Consider the following 16,280-nt stretch of genomic DNA (forward strand, 5'->3'; position numbering starts at 1 on the left):
GGAGGCCATCATAAACTAGTTGGGAGTCTTCATCAAAGCCTTAGATCTCACTATACAAGGTAAGTACACAGCCTATGCTAGACTCTGTGTTTACATGGACATCTCAGGGCCCCTCCCAGATCATATGGAACTGATCCATAAAGAAGTGCAATGGAAGCAAACCATAGACTACGAAAATATCCCTTTCAGATGCCGCACATGCAGACAGCATGGCCATCTAAGTCACAGCTGCACTGCAAATAAACCACAACCTCAGGCCCAACAGGAACAAGAGGCTACTCCAACGCCTAGCTTCACCACAGTCGCAAGAAAGAGCAGAGGCAAGAAAGGAAAAAAGCCTACAAAACCCCCCACCAATACCAACCCTGCCAATAAAGCCTCCACACAACAAAACAGCTTTGAATTTCTAAGCAACCTTGATTCACCGGAGCACCCCAAAGTCTCACAGGCCCCAACTGCTCAGGATCCACCATTATCCAATCAACCCATGACGACGATCAATGCTCCAACCACAACCTATGTCTCTTCTCAAGCCCAGGCACTTCAACAAAACCCAAATCTCGCTTCCAACCAGACTACTACCGACCACACCTCAATGCAAACCTCGCAATGCACTGAACCGCAACCATATCAGCCCTCCACTACAACCTCAAGCAATCCTCTGGAGGAGATTTTGGGAGATCTTGATCTCCAAAAGGTCAATGAGCAATGGTCCAAACTGGGCGTGGATGCCATTCCCCAGGAACACTTGGAGAAGATAGAAATGCCATACCTACAGCTGGAATACATCAACCAAAATACAGCCAAAAGGCAATGGGGAAATAGCAACCAAACAGGTATTCAAGCCAACCTAGATCTGGATCAATACAAACCACAAGGACCAGGCAGAAAATGGGGACGCAAATCCACCAGACAGAAAATACAAGAGCTAGGCAGACGTCTCATCAATGAAGGAAAAATCAGGGCTGTTTGGTCAATTTAGTGTGATCTAAATTGCTATTTATATTGTCAACCCGGGGTTCGTAAACTGACGAAGTGAAGTGTACTATATGTACTAGATAACCATTTCCTTAGTCTTTTGTCGTTTTTAGTTTTTTTAAGTTTGTTTTTGGATTTCTCTTTCCCTAATGTGAGATGATGAAAAGGTGATAAAGCAAGTGAAATATGGATTATTGTGGTGATCTCTAAGTGGTTTTTCAAAACTTAAAAGAAAGAAAGCTTTTAAATAACTGCAATGAAATCAATTCTTAAAAAGAAATAAAGACATCAAACAATGAACTAATGACATCGGCCCAGTATCTTTGTTGCTGAATGAAAATGAAAGTGAAATCTACACTAAATTCAATTAAAAGTAAGAACAACTAATCCACACTATTTCAACTCTTCAACTCAATCTTCCTTGTGAAAAGATATCATGAAATGTTAAGCAATGTGAAATCTAAAAGAAGTTAAATTGCATAAAAGAAACTAATCACACTACTTTAACTTTCTTGACCTTTTGCCTTTCAGCTTAATTTACCTTGTGAGAAACAGTCATGAACAAGTCAAGCAATGTGAGATCTAAGGCAAACTAAATCAAGCTATAATGAGTGATATTCTGGTTCCCAATAAAGTTATTTGATTATAGAAAGAAACCGTTAACAGATGAATAGCATGATATCTAAGAGCAGAAAATAAATGTACAACTTAAGGAAATGACAGTACTGGAAATCAAACTTCAGAAAACAAGAGTCAGCGACAAAGACAAGATGATCTCGTATGCCAATAGTTATGAAAAGAAAAGATGAAAAATTGCCCCGGGCTGCCTATGAAAACCTGCAGAAAACACTGATCAGTTGTAACCATAAAAGAGCAGCAATGAAAATGTAAATCAACAGAAATCAAAAAGCTTTGTTATGTACAGCTAATATACATGATGAAATAAAACGCAGCATTTAAATGACAACTGTACAGCTAATATACATGAACAGGAAAAAAGTAATGCAAGAGTTAAAGGACAACTGTACAAGGCTTTAGTGAGCAGGGGCCCTCTACCACTTCAGCCGATTCAATGAACAGCTACAAGCTTAAGTTTAAACCAGTCTTCTCATATATTAAACAGCAACATAAAAGTGCAGTGGGGAAATACAACAACTTCGAATTACATTACAAGAGATTAACTTTTTACAGCATTCATGGACGCGTTATTTATAAAGAAAGAAAGCTAAACATATTAACTAAATCTACGCTATTAACCACGCTGCCAGAGACACGTAAATCCTCTTCAGCCCGGATCTAGGTAACTGTCATCATGTTTATTAAATCTGAGAGGTATGGCTGTTGGATTCACGCTATCAGGATGTCTTTGTGGCTAAGGACTGTGCCACGTAGCTTCACGTGCTCAAAAACAGAGCTACGCAGAGCCATGCCACCGCTGAACACTTCCGTTGACTATCCTTTGCCCCTTGGTTGACCGCGGGCTTTTATGGCCGTGCTGGATGATCTGGAGGGACACGTTCCATGACCTTGACTCCTGTAACTTGCCCATGTGGCTCATTTCTTCAGAAGACACCTGTAGCATGGTGTTTGACAAAACGGCTGCGGAATCCTGTGCTGGCTGCAGAAACCTGGGTCAGTTGTGGAAACCTGTGTCGGCTGCGGAAACTGAGAAGCTTCCGCAGCTGTCTGAACAAAATTCTAAACCAAACAACAGTCATCAGCGTAGTTAGAAAACCATGTCAAAAGCTCATTTTTAAACTAAAATACAATGATTTAATCAACTTGGTGGATGAAATGAGTGGAAAAAGAAGGCTGAGAGGGTGTATAGGAAGGTGCAGGTTCGAGGCTCAACAAGGGCCTTGGTCCTATCTGCTCCAAAGAAAGCTCAATGAAAATCACAACCTGGAACATCAGGGGGCTTAACGGCACCAGCAAAAGAAGAATCCTGAAAAATCACATATTCTCGCAGCACCCAGACATTGTCCTTCTGCAAGAAACCAAATGCTCTCCCAAGGGCACAGAAACGCTCAAGAAACTCGTTTCCAACAATCATCAATGTATAAGCATAGATGCCCTTGGGCAATCAGGAGGGTTATTAACATTCTGGAACAAAAACAAATTCTTCTTGCAGAATGCTCTCTCCACCAAGAATTCATTATCGGTCATCCTCAACATGCCTGATTCAAGCCAATCGATATGTATCACCAATGTGTATGGGCCTCAAAGAATACAGGAAAAGCTGAAAACGCTGAAGGACCTAGACGAAGTCAGACAACACCATGGGGAAACTCACTGGATTGTAGGCGGAGACTACAATATGATCACCACTCTAGCGGAGAAAAAGGGAGGCTTACGAAAATTGGATAAGGACTCGGAGGCATTTAACACCTTTATTGCTGAATCCAGACTTACTGACATCCCTACAGTCAATGGTTTGCATACCTGGAATAATAAGCAAGGAGGAAACAGGCAGATAGCATCAAGGCTCGATCGGTTCCTCTTATCGGAATCCATTCTGCTGCAAAACATCGACATGGAGGCCAACCTTCTGCCTATAGGAGGCTCGGATCACTGGCCTGTGCAGATCCACTTCACCAATCTAGAAAAGCCCCACAACAGACCTTTCAGATTCGAGGCCTTTTGGACAGAACACCCTACTTTCATGGAAAACATAAAAAGCTGGTGGACTCAAACCACCATAAGAAGCGACAACATCATGTATATCTTCCAGCAAAAGCTCAAAACCATCAAATCCAACCTCAAACGATGGAACAAAGACACCTTTGGAGACATCTTTCAAGCCAAAAAAGAACTTGAGGAAAAAATGGCGCTACTACAGCAAACAATGATCACAGAAGGGCATGATGAGGAAAGGAAAGCTCAAGAAACAAATCTACAAAGACAATGGGAAGAACGACTTAAGCAGGAAGAGATGCTGTGGAGACAGAAATCGAGGGTGCAATGGCTAAAGCAAGGAGAACGCAACACCAGTTTCTTCCATAAGTCCACTATCCAGCACAGAGCCTGCAATCGAATACTCTCTCTCAAAAAAGCTGATGACGATAAGGTGTTCTCCAGGGAGCACATTGGGGATGAACTCAACTCTTATTTCACCTCTCTTCTCAGCGAACCAAGCCTAAACAGAACCCAAGCCATCAATGCAATCACTGATGCCATTCCCAGCCTTGTTACTCAGGAGCAAAACTCCCTCCTTCTAAAGGATTTTACCGAGCAGGAGATTGAAGAGACCATCTTCACCATGGCCACAAACAAGGCTCCCCGACCTAGCGGATTTACAATTGAATTTTTTAAAGCTTGCTGGTCCATCATTAAAGAAGACCTCCTCATCCTGGTAAGGAACTTTCACAGAACCAAAAAAGTGCTACCAGCCATCAATGCCACTTTCCTCACCTTAATTCCCAAATCTGGCCAGGCTGACTCCCCGGACAAGTTTCGCCCCATCACCCTTTGCAATGTCCTCTATAAAATCCTTTCCAAATTGATGGCTAATAGAATCAAACCCGTCCTCCCTTCAATTATTTCTCAGGAGCGAACCGGCTATGTCGAAGGCAGGCAGATCACGGACAGCATTATCCTCACCCAGGAAGTGCTGCACTCTCTCAAAACGAACAAGACTCCAAGCATGCTTATCCAGCTTGACCTGTCAAAGGCCTTTGACAGAATCAGCTGGCAATACATGAGAGCAATCCTCCAGGCTTTCGGATTCAGTCAGCAATGGATAAATTGGACAATGGAACTGGTCTCAGGCGCTTTCTTCTCCATCCTGCTGAACGGAGGACCCCTTCAACCCTTCACACCATCCAGAGGTATACGGCAAGGAGATCCCTTGTCTCCTTTTCTCTTCATCATAATGGCAGAAGGGCTGGGCAGATCTTTAACCAAGGCAAGAAGGCAGAATCAACTCAAAGGCATCAAACCGGCACACCAAGGACCCACAGTAACGCATCAGCAATTTGTAGACGATACAATGCTCATGGGCACCCCCACAGTGCAGGAAGCTCGAACCATCAGCCAAGTGTTAAAGACTTTCTCAGAGGCCTCAGGTATGGAAATTAATCTTACCAAATAAAAAAAAAAATTCTTCAACACATCCATTCCCGTGCAAAGAAATCTCAACAGAATTTTGCAGATCCAAAAGACCTCCCTTCCAACTAAATATCTGGGCATACCACTTTCGGAATATGCCTACAAATCTGCCAACTGGGAAGCCCTCCTCAACAAAATGAAAGCTCGGCTAAGCAACTGGACATACCGAGCCTTAAACATGGCCAGCAGACTGATCTTAGTCAAATCAGTCCTGCAAACCATGCCAGCATATATGTTCTCAGCACTAGCAGCACCTAAGGCGGTGTACAAATCCATCCGAAGCATTCAGCGATCCTTCCTCTGGAATGGAGCCTCGAAGCAATCCAAATGGGCCCTCATCAAATGGACAGACATCTGCAAACCAAAAAGGGAGGGAGGTTTGGGCCTAAGAGATCCAGAAATATTAAGCAAGGCCGTAGCAGCAAAAATCTGGTGGAGATGGGTAGAAAATCCTAGCTCCCTGTGGGGAACCTGGTGGAAAGCGAAATACACAACTCAAGTCAGGGACAGAGACCTCATTCGGCTGACCGGCACCAGGCAAGGATCCCCCATCTGGAACAAAGCCTGGGAGAACAGATATATCGTGCAGCAGCACAGCTTCTGGGAAGTGCACCAAGGAAAAACTGCCCTCTTTTGGGAAGATGCTTGGCAGCAGCTTCCAACCTTGGAACACCCAGACTGGAATACTCTTAAAAGAGCTATGTAGGAGGCCGGCAAGGTTACGGTAGCAGACTACTGGCAACCTGCAAGCGAGACCACCACCTGGCAAAAGTGGCTATCCAGAGAACAATGGCAAGCTCAAGCAGGCCTGATGAACGTAGACCAGCTTTTACAAGACCTGGACAAAAGAAGAATCCTTATTTCCAACAAAGAGGACATCCTGAGATGGGGAAGAAACCCCAAAGGAACGTTCAACCTCAAAGAAGCATATCAGATCTTGGCGGCCTCTCTGGATCCGCAACCAGACCACAGTTGGCAAACCCTTTGGAGCAGAGGAACATGGCCAAAAATCACACTTTTCTCCTGGCTGGTCATGCACAACAAAGCACTCACATGGGACAATCTTCAAAAACGAGGCTTCATAGGCCCTTCACGATGCATACTCTGTAAGGATGGCCCATAAACTCTCAATCATATACTCAATGCCTGTCCAATGGCTTGCTCTCTGTGGGATGACATGGCTATGATCTTCAGACAATCTGACAGAAACAGAGACTCCATTCAACTCTCACTCAGCCAGTGGAGAACATCCATGTCCTCCAATCCCTTGGTCAACAGTTCCTGGAACTTAATACCGAGAGAAATAGCCTGGATCCTTTGGAAAGAACGAAACGCACAAGTCGTCAAAAACTCTGCACTGGCAGTAAGCATGCTGATAGGAAAAGTGAGACAGCTCATCAAAGAAACGGTCAATGCCATGGGCACTTTGCAGAAAGAGGGCAACACTTCACCGAATGATGACAAAATCATTCAAATCCTAAATCTTCAAACCCAGATCAACCCTGCTGGTAAAAACTGTGTCTCCAACGGAACAACGCAGGACAATTGGACTCTGCCCCCTTCAAACACGTTCAAACTCAATTTCGACGGGGCTTCAAGAAAGAACCCGGGAATAGCTGGATATGGGGGCGTAGTAAGGGATCACACAGGCACAATTCATCTCGTCTATCATGGCAACATCAGAGTGAACACCAACAACGCTGTAGAACTAATTGCTCTCATTCAGGGTCTCATTCTGGCAGGCCGCTACAGATTTCTACCACTGATAGTGGAAGGAGACTCGGAGATCATAATCAGGATGATAAAGAAACTCCAGATGGGAGCGCAGGTACATAAAGTTACCCCCAGCTGGAGACTGTCGGCAACACTGCAGGATCTCCAAAATCATCTCTGCAACTTGCAAGGGATTACATTCCAAGCAGTTCACAGAAAGGCAAACAAGATAGCTGATGTCTTAGCAAATGCAGGGATAGATTCCCAGATGGCAGAATTCCACAGCCTCTGGCACTATCTAGCAGAAGGAGTGCTCAAAGAAAACTGCAAAAAGATCCAGCAGACAGATCTGCACACTTAGGCCTCGGCAGCAAGGCACACTATGGCTTCAAACACCGGAAGGAATCTTAAACCACAGCAGAAGTGCCACTGAAAAGAGAAGATCTACATATGCACCACTAAAAAGAGAAGATCTGCGCCAACAGGCTTGCGCAATCAAGATTGGAGACACATCACTGCACACCCAAAAGACGCATCAATAAAATGAATGCTCATCCACTTCAAGCACGACAATCTCAGGAACTTCAGGCAACAATCTGCCCACCTCGCAGCATTCTGCCCACCTCGCAGCAAGATGCCCACCACTCTTGTAGGATCACCTCGCGGGCTCCATGAAAACTCTACTTAGACAGCGCACTGTATATGCTGCAGGCATTTGCCTGGAAAGGCCACCCAGTCAACGCAGGAAGGTCGCTCTGACCCCTGCGGACCATTGTATTTTTATTCTCAATCATTAATATAACTGCTTAATTTTACAAAAAAAAAAGAATGGCCAAGCATGGTTCAAGATCACATTGTGACAAAGCTTTTCTAAATATGAAAATTAACCATGGTCCAATGTTGCATTGTGACAAAAATTATCTCCATATGAAAATCAATCATGGTAAACCATGTTGCAACATCGCATTATGAGAAATATTCTCAATATGAAAATCAACCATGATACTTCTCGGGCTAACAATATATTTATCTTTCTGTATTTATAAATTAGGTTTATAATATTCATCCATTAGGTGTAATATTATTGTCTTGGGTTCATAGTCCCTTTGGGTTTTAAACACCAAGGGACTGTGTAGTCAACCATAGTCAACCATGTTTATTTTAGGGTTTATAATATTTATTTTAGAGTTTATATACCTTAGGTTTATAATATTAAATCCAAAGGATTAATATTAATCCCTTGGATATAATATTATTCCCATGGTTTTATAAAATGTTGGGATTTTAATATTTTTAATATTTATCCCTCATTTAATATTATTCCCTTGGGTTTATAATCCATTGGGTTTTTAGTATTAATCCCTTTGGTTTATTATCCCCTTTAGTTTATAATATCAATCACTTGGGTTTATTAATTTAAGAGTTCTTATTCCTAGGGTTTAATATTATTCATAGTGTTTATAATATTAATTCTTGGGTCTAATATAAATCCCCTTGGTTTATAATCATGGTCAACCATGGTCCAACGCCACATTGTGACAAATATTTTCTCAATATGAAAATCAACCATCGTCTAACACTGCATTATGGCAAAGATTGGCTGCATATGAAAATCAAACATGGTCAGCAATGGTGAAATGTTGCATTGTGACAAATATTGTCTCAATATGGACATGTAAGACATGAGGAATCATGAAGTGAAGGGTGGTCAAAATGGGAATGAAATGGTAAAGTAAAGGGTTGCATGTGGGACATGGTTGTGTTATCAAAAATCTGGTAAGTTGTTCGAGCGATCAGATGCCCTCATAGAAGCACCAAGGAGATAGAGATAGCCACAAAATAATAGGGAAGACAGTGGATCAAGCAAGTAAGTAAAGACATAGAAATTAAATTTGTTGAAATACCAAGATGAAAGTGGAAGAAGACATATATGAAAATGTTGACATGCACCCTATCACATAGATTTTCTATAATTATACTTTGTTGAATCAACACATGTTACTCTTATACACAACTTACTACACTCGATTCAAATGCACGAGATAAAAGATAGGCCCATAAGCATGTTTGTTACAAAGAAGTAAATGGAAACTTTTTATTAATTGCCGTTATACATAAAACCCCTTTTAACTCACATAGTGATTATTGAATAATGTAGTATGAAACAATCTACTAAAGGATGGCTTAAGTAACTCCACATTATCAAACTTTTGGAAAATGGCATGTGATTGGTGATGGTTACATATAAAAATCTGAATATTTACCCATCTTCAATTAACTTAGCAATCCAAGTCATTTTGTCAATGTACTTTAGTGCATTATTTGATACATTCAAATAAAACATGTTGTATTGATTTTGGACTGACAACCTTACAACTCTGCTAATGGGGATTGCCTTTGTAATCACTTTCACAACCTTAGATGGCCATTTCTCATTAGTGGCCTCAAATAACTAATCCTTCAATTAGAAAGCATATTTGTTTTTACTTGAACAAATGGTTGGTCTCAAAAGATAGGGACAAGATATTAAAGATACAATGTTGTTCAGAAGTGGATGATTTTAGGTGTCTATCCAAACATCATAATATAATACCCATTAATTCTCCATGGCACCTTCAAAGAGGCCATAAATTTTTTAATGCATGATTTCTCCTTTGTTAACCAAGACTGGGCAAGACCTCTCATAGCTATGTGTTTTATGCCCTACAATGATCCAAGAAATTTTTGTGAATGCTTTCAAATAAAAATCCCCATAAGACCTTTTACTCAATTTTGGGCTTCATGGAATCTAAAATATTCCTTGCATATTCCTGCATCAAGGTTCCATCCTCAACATTATGCCTCTAGAAAATCCCCTGCTCATATTAGAAAACTATTTGCACCATCAGACTCGTAGCGAACTTTTGATCAATTTAAATATAAACTTAGCATATTTTTTCCACTTTCAAAAATCAACTCCAATGGATCTAAAAGATTCCTCCAAGATTCTAAATCATGGTTCCACAAATCTAGGCTCCATCACTGGTCAAGATTCCTCCCTCAGTCTACATGTCGACATCATGGTTCTGTGCACCCTCCTGGTGCTAGCTTCTGCTCTTGGTTCCTCAAGGCTGAATTGACCAATCAAATGGTAAAATCTGGGTTATATATGTTTTTATGGGTGGAATAATCAATGAAAGGCCCGTCGAGTCATTGGCAAGTTGTTGGCATGGGTTTCCTCTGAGCTTGGGTTCAAACCCCACCCTTATCAGACTTGGTGTTCAGCGTTTGTTTGCTTTTGGAAGGTTTTGTTAATTCAAGGACCACCTATTGGGCGGGCCAGCCTATCCAGTCGGGCAGGTTCATTCCTCGCCGACCACATTAATTTATATGGTGGTTGTCATTGTATTATGGCCAACTACCATCATATTTTAATACATGTATATGGTTGGGGATAAGCAGGTCTACTGGGTCCACCCCCCATTTAATTTTTTTATTATTGATTTTTAATATAAAATGGTAAAAAATTCTTCGCTAGATTTTAAGGGCCATTTGAAAAATTAAGAAGGCGAAAATTTCGCTAGCTCCAACCACTGATAAGTGCTAAATTGTTGCTTTTTTAGTGGCTACCAAATTTGGTGCATTCTGCCAAATTTAGCTAAACCTCCATATTTAACTATCTTCTAAATTTAGTTGTCGCTCTGTTAAATTTAACCAATGGAGCCAAGCTGAAAAAAATTTTGACTATGAATATCTTGAGCATATGAACTCAAATTTGAGTGTCCCTTGCAATGTTGGAATTAGGACAATGAGCTCTATGTTCTAGTCTTGTATTTGATTAAACTTGAAGATGCTGAATTTTTGGATTTTCTAAAGCCACCTTTGATTTTTGAGCCTCCCTTGAGCCACCTGGATAATTCCACCCCACTGAGGAATTTTGGTCCTCCAAAAGCATGAACACTATATGCAATCTGCTGCACTCCCTCATCTACACAACGAATTCCCTAACATGCCACACTTCCTTCTCCTTCACATTTGTTCTTTTGAGCCATAAATTATGAACCAACACTTGTACTCTATGCAACCCTATAGTATATCATGCAAAATACATGTTCAATTACATGACCTATCATGACTTAAGAAAACCCCATACTTGCCAAGAGTTTATAACACACTTTTTGGTCAAGTTTACATCAGAATAATAATAGAAACCAATACCCCAAGTATCAACAAAAAGGTCGAAAACAACATCATGTTTCTTTCATAAGTGGTGGTAAACACTTCATCACTTTTACAATTATTTCACAACATGTGATTTAAAAACTGTGGCCATGTTCAACTACTTAAAAATGTCACCGTCGCTAATAAAAATATCTCACTCAAAAAAGTGAAAGGATCATCATTCTGCAGCTGATTCTCTTGTTGAAAAGCTTCATTGACTAGTTCCTCCACAAGCACTTTGTCCTTCTTGAGACATTTCTCTAGATGAAGAGCCCAACATGTGGCTATCTGATGTCCACCTCTATTACAATGACTGCAAAAAATATTCTTCCTTCAAAACTGCTTGACCTTCTTCCTTCCTTGATATGGAGAAGTCCTTTCATGTATTGTCCTCTTTCTTGTTGCCATTCTTTTCCAACACTTGGTAACTACATGGTTCTACAAGCCACAAAATCTACATGGTTTTCTATGCCATAAGCTTTTCTCATCATCAATAATCTCTCTGTAATAAAAAGGAACATTAGCATACTTAGACATTTTATACCTTGCTTGGTTGTCTCTAGTGAAATTCTGGTGATGAGAGCTTGCCTTAGCTCTTCCTTTGTAATGTGCACTGTCATGGGAAGATTATGAAGTGTTCCCATCATCCTCTTTCCTCGGTGGTTTCGACAATGGCTTAGATGTTTCTGTTGTCTTCGAACATTCTCCTTCAATGTACCCCAATCTCGCAAATCGAGGCTTTTGTAAAACCTCCAATGGTTGATTCATTCCTTGGCCATTAAAACCAAGTCCTCCTCCTTTATACCCAATCTTGGTAAGGAGTCTCATGCCAGTTCCTGAAATGGGTACCTCGAGGCTTCCAACAAAACTAACATCATGTGAAAATAAAATTTAAGAACTATTAACACTCTTTACCAGAGTTTCTTATTCTGAGGTAGGTGATGATGGATTCATTAAGCCTTCGTTGCACTTCATCTTTTCCAAGGCCGCTTCCGTGGATCGTAAATTAAGTTGCAATCTCTTCTTCTCCTCTTCTACTTCTTGTAGAAGTCTATTCAGTTCAACATTCTATGCTTGAGGGATTCGTTAATCTCTACATTTGAATGATGAGAAGAAGATGAAGGAGAAGAATATTCTCCTGAATATAGATGGAGCATGAACCTCTGGAGTCTATTTCTCCAGTTACCCTTTTTCCATTTTCTCCTCATAATATGCAACCAATATATATACCATGTCTTCCATCCTATAGAAGGCCTTATAGAGATCTTTATTATTGTCCATTTCCCTTCTTGTTGCATTCTCAATTCACAATATCTAGAAAAAAGGCTAGACATCTCTAATACCACTTGATCTGGGAAATTTTCGTGAATGCTTTTAAACAAACATTCTCATTATAAAAGACCTTTTACTAAAACTTACATTTTCTTGTGAAATTATTAGCAATGAACATTCTAAACAACTTCACTATACCATCAATAATAAAACATGAAGCAATAAACATGAACAACCATAAACACATGATACGATAACAAAGTTCACCTAGTGTGGGTTATATCTTTGGGCCTAGTGTCAAGAGTGGGGAGGTCGCTTCATTAGTTATTGCAAGAATATGATAAGTACATGATGCAATCTTTTTCAATACAAGGATGAATCCCCTTAACAAGAGTGACATGTTTCTCCCTAAAGACTTTCTTCTATAATAACTCTCACTCATAAAATTTCTCCTTTAGCACAGAAAAATAACAATCTCTCACATAAAGTGACATACAAGGATCCTCTCACAAAGTGGCATACATGGATCTCATAATCAAATCATCATCTCAATAAAATGAAATAAATACATGGTAACAATGCACCTTATGCCTCCAAGTCTGGGCACAACCTAAGAACTGACTACTCAGGTTAAGGAACTGCCTACGCCATTGTGTTCCTTGTATAAAACTATGAAATTTGACTGTAAACTCAACCCCTTTCTATCTCGGTCAAATATAAGCTCCCTAGGAATCTCAAAGGTTCCTCAAAGATTTTTTTATGTGGGTTTACTGAAATTTGGCTGCTTATATGAAGAAATTGATTACACCATCGTGTTCCTTGCGAAAAAATCAAAACAAATCAGTATAAAGTTGGCCTAGTTTTGAAACTATCATTTTTTGGCCTCGTGGAGTTTAAAAGATTCCCTAGAAAATCCTGCATCAAGGTTCCACCTTCAAGGATTCGTCCTCGAAATTCTGCCTCTGGAAAATTTGATGCTCAAATCAAAAAATTGTCTGCACCATCACACTCCTAGTGAAATTCTGATCAATCTGAGTATAAACTTGGCATATTTTTTCCATTGTCAAAAATCAGCTCCAAGGAATCTAAAATATTCTTCAAAGATTCCAAATCACAGTTCCACCACTCCAGGTTCCATCACTATTCAAGGTTCCACCCTCAGCCTATGTGCTGGCATCATGGTTCCACGTACCCTCTTGGTACTAGGTTCCTCTCTTAGTTCCTCACAACTCCACTAGCTAATCAAATTGTAAAATATCGGTTATATATTTTTGTGGACGGAGTAATCAATTAAAGGCTCGTTGGGCCATTGTCAAGTTACTAGCATGGAGTTTTGCTGGGCACAGGTTCAAACCCCACCCTTATTAAACTTGGTGTTTGACATTTCTTTTTTTTGGGTTTCACTAATTTTGGGGTCACCCTTTGGGCGGCCCAGCCTATCCGCCTAGGCAGGTTTGATCCCTGCCGATCCCATTAATGTATATGGTGGTAGAGATTGTATTATGAACAATAACCACTCTATTTTAATACATGTATATAGTTGGAGATGGGCGGGTCCGTCGGGCCTTCCCCCCAATTACGTTTTTTTAGTTGATTTTTAATATAAAATGGTCAAAAATTGCTGACGGATATTAAGGGTCACTAGAAAAAGTAATTAGGTTACAATTTTGCCAGTTCCGGCCACCGATAAATGTCAAATTGTCACTATTTTAATGGCTTCCAAATTTGGCGAGTTCTGCCAAATTTAGTTATACCTACATATTTAGTTGTCTTCCAAATTTAGTTGTCACTCTACTAAATTTAGCCAATGAGGCCAAGTTGAGAAAAAAATTGACTGTGAATATCTTGAGCATAAGAAATTAGATTTGAGTGTTTCTCACGCTGTTGGAATCAGGACAATGAGCTCTACATTCTCATCCTAGTTTGGATGAAATTTAAATACTCTAAATTTTGAGACTTTCCAAAGCCATCTTTGATTTTTGAACCTTCCTGGAGCCACCTGCATCACTCCTCCCCACTAACGAGATTTTGGTCCTCCAAAACATGAAAATTATCTACAATTTGTTGTACTCATTTTTCTGCAAACTAAGTTCCATAGTAGACAACACTTCCTTATCCTTCACCTTTGTTCATTGGAGCCATAAGTGATGAGTTGACGCATGTACACTATGCAAACCTGTAGTACATCTTTCAAAATACATGTTCCATTACATAACCTATCATGACTCAAGAAAACCCCATACTTGCCAAAAGTTTATCTCAAACTCTTTGGTCAAGTTTACATAAGGACAATAATAGAAACCAATACCCAAGTTATCAACAAAAAGGAAAAAACATCATCATGTTGCTTTCATAAGTGATGGTAAACACCTCATCAATTCTAAAATAATTTCACAACATGTGATTTACAAAATGGGGCAATGTTCAACTCCTTATAAATGATACTATCGTTAATAAAATATTCTCTCACTCAACAAAGTGACTGGTTCATCATTCTGGAGTTGATTCTCTTGTCAAAAAAAATTCATTGACTGGTTCTTACATAAGCACTTTGTCCTTCCTAAGACGATTCTCTGGATGGAGCTCCCAACATGTGGCTCTCTGATGTCTACATCTGTTGCAATGACTAGAAAATTTCTTCTTCCTCCAAACATGCTTGACCTTCTTCCTTCCTTGATACAAAAAATTTCTTTCACTTCTTGTCCTCTTTGTTCCTACCATTATTTTCCAATATTTGGAAACTACATGGTTATACAAGCCAAAAAAACTTCATGGTTTTCTATGCCATAAGCTTTGCTCATCATTAACAATATGTTTGTAATAAAAACAACATTAACATACTGATACTTTTTATACCTCACTTGGTTATCTCTAGTGTAATCCTAGGGATGAGAGCTTTCCTTAGCTCTTCCTCTATAATGTGCACTATCATAGGAATAGTGTGACATGTTCCCATCATCCTATTTCCTTGATGGTTTCGACAATGGCTTAGATACATTTTCTACCTTCAAATATTATCCTTCAATGTAATCCAATCCTTCAAATCAAGGCCTTTGTATAACCTCCAATGGATGAGTCATTCCTTGGCCATTAACATCAAGTTCTCCTCCTTTATACCCCATCTTGGTAAGGAGTCTCATATCGGTTCCTAAAATGGGTACCTAAAGACTTCCAAAATAAATAGCATCATGTGAAAATGAAACAGAAGAACTATTAACATTGTTTACCTCAACTATTAATTCTAAGGTAGGTGATGATGGCGGCGCTAAACCTTCATTGCACTTCATCTTTTATAAGGCCTCTTCTGTGGCTCTTAATTGGAGCTACAATATCTACTTTTCCTCTTCTACTTCTTGTTGAAATCTCTTCAATTCAACATTATTTGATTGAATACTCTCATTGATCTCTTCATTTGAATGATGAGAAGAAGATGAAGAATAAGAATATTCTCTCGCAGATGGAAATGGAGCATCGGCCTCTAGTATCTCTTTTTCCAATTCATCTTTTGCCATTTTCTCCTCATAAACCACAACCAATATACCTACCATGCTTTCCATCCTGCAAAAGTCTTCGTAGAGATATTTTTTATTCTCCTTTCCCCTTCTTATTCAAGCTCAATTTACAATCTCTGGCAAAACGGTCTGACTGTTATAGACATTTTTGTGCCTTGCAGCTTTGAGCATGAAATGTCCATAATCCAAGGGATCCAAAGTCCCTAAAAGTGTTGTTCCTGCCCCTAAAGGAACAAGGTCAACCAATGACAGCTTCTCCCAGAAGTTCTCCACCTGAAACTGCTCAAAACTAGTCAAATCAGGATCAATTCAGAAGCTCCACTAGCTGCCTGCGTTGCAAAGCACCCAAATACATTGGCTAGGTGTGTTGAAACGCACTTGAATGCACTACCCAGGTGTGCTGAGCGGGAAATGACAAGTGGCAGAGTCATTCAACGAGGTGGAGAGACAATGGAAGCTTCCAGAATCTTCTCCAATGACACTTGCCTCACTGAATTC

General features: G+C 40.0%; 1 protein-coding gene across 1 annotated transcript; it reads left to right on the top strand.

Annotated features, from left to right (window-relative positions):
• Nucleotides 1-6,238: 6,238 nt before the first annotated feature.
• On the top strand, nucleotides 6,239-7,159 carry LOC149162188 (uncharacterized). The gene has a single exon (XM_089435118.1). It carries the CDS (start codon nucleotides 6,239-6,241, stop codon nucleotides 7,157-7,159), a length of 921 nt encoding a protein of 306 aa, XP_089291244.1.
• The last annotated feature ends 9,121 nt before the right edge of the window (nucleotides 7,160-16,280 follow it).

The sequence above is a fragment of the Pinus tabuliformis genome, chromosome 5_2, assembly GCF_031772625.1.
Source record: "Pinus tabuliformis cultivar Carrire ecotype Pingquan chromosome 5_2, CPIR1, whole genome shotgun sequence".
In the NCBI taxonomy this organism is placed as follows: domain Eukaryota; kingdom Viridiplantae; phylum Streptophyta; class Pinopsida; order Pinales; family Pinaceae; genus Pinus; species Pinus tabuliformis.

Coding starts and splice junctions, on each gene's coding strand:
- LOC149162188 (XM_089435118.1), top strand. CDS start 6,239: ATGGCTTGCTCTCTGTGGGATGACATGGCTATGATCTTCAGACAATCT.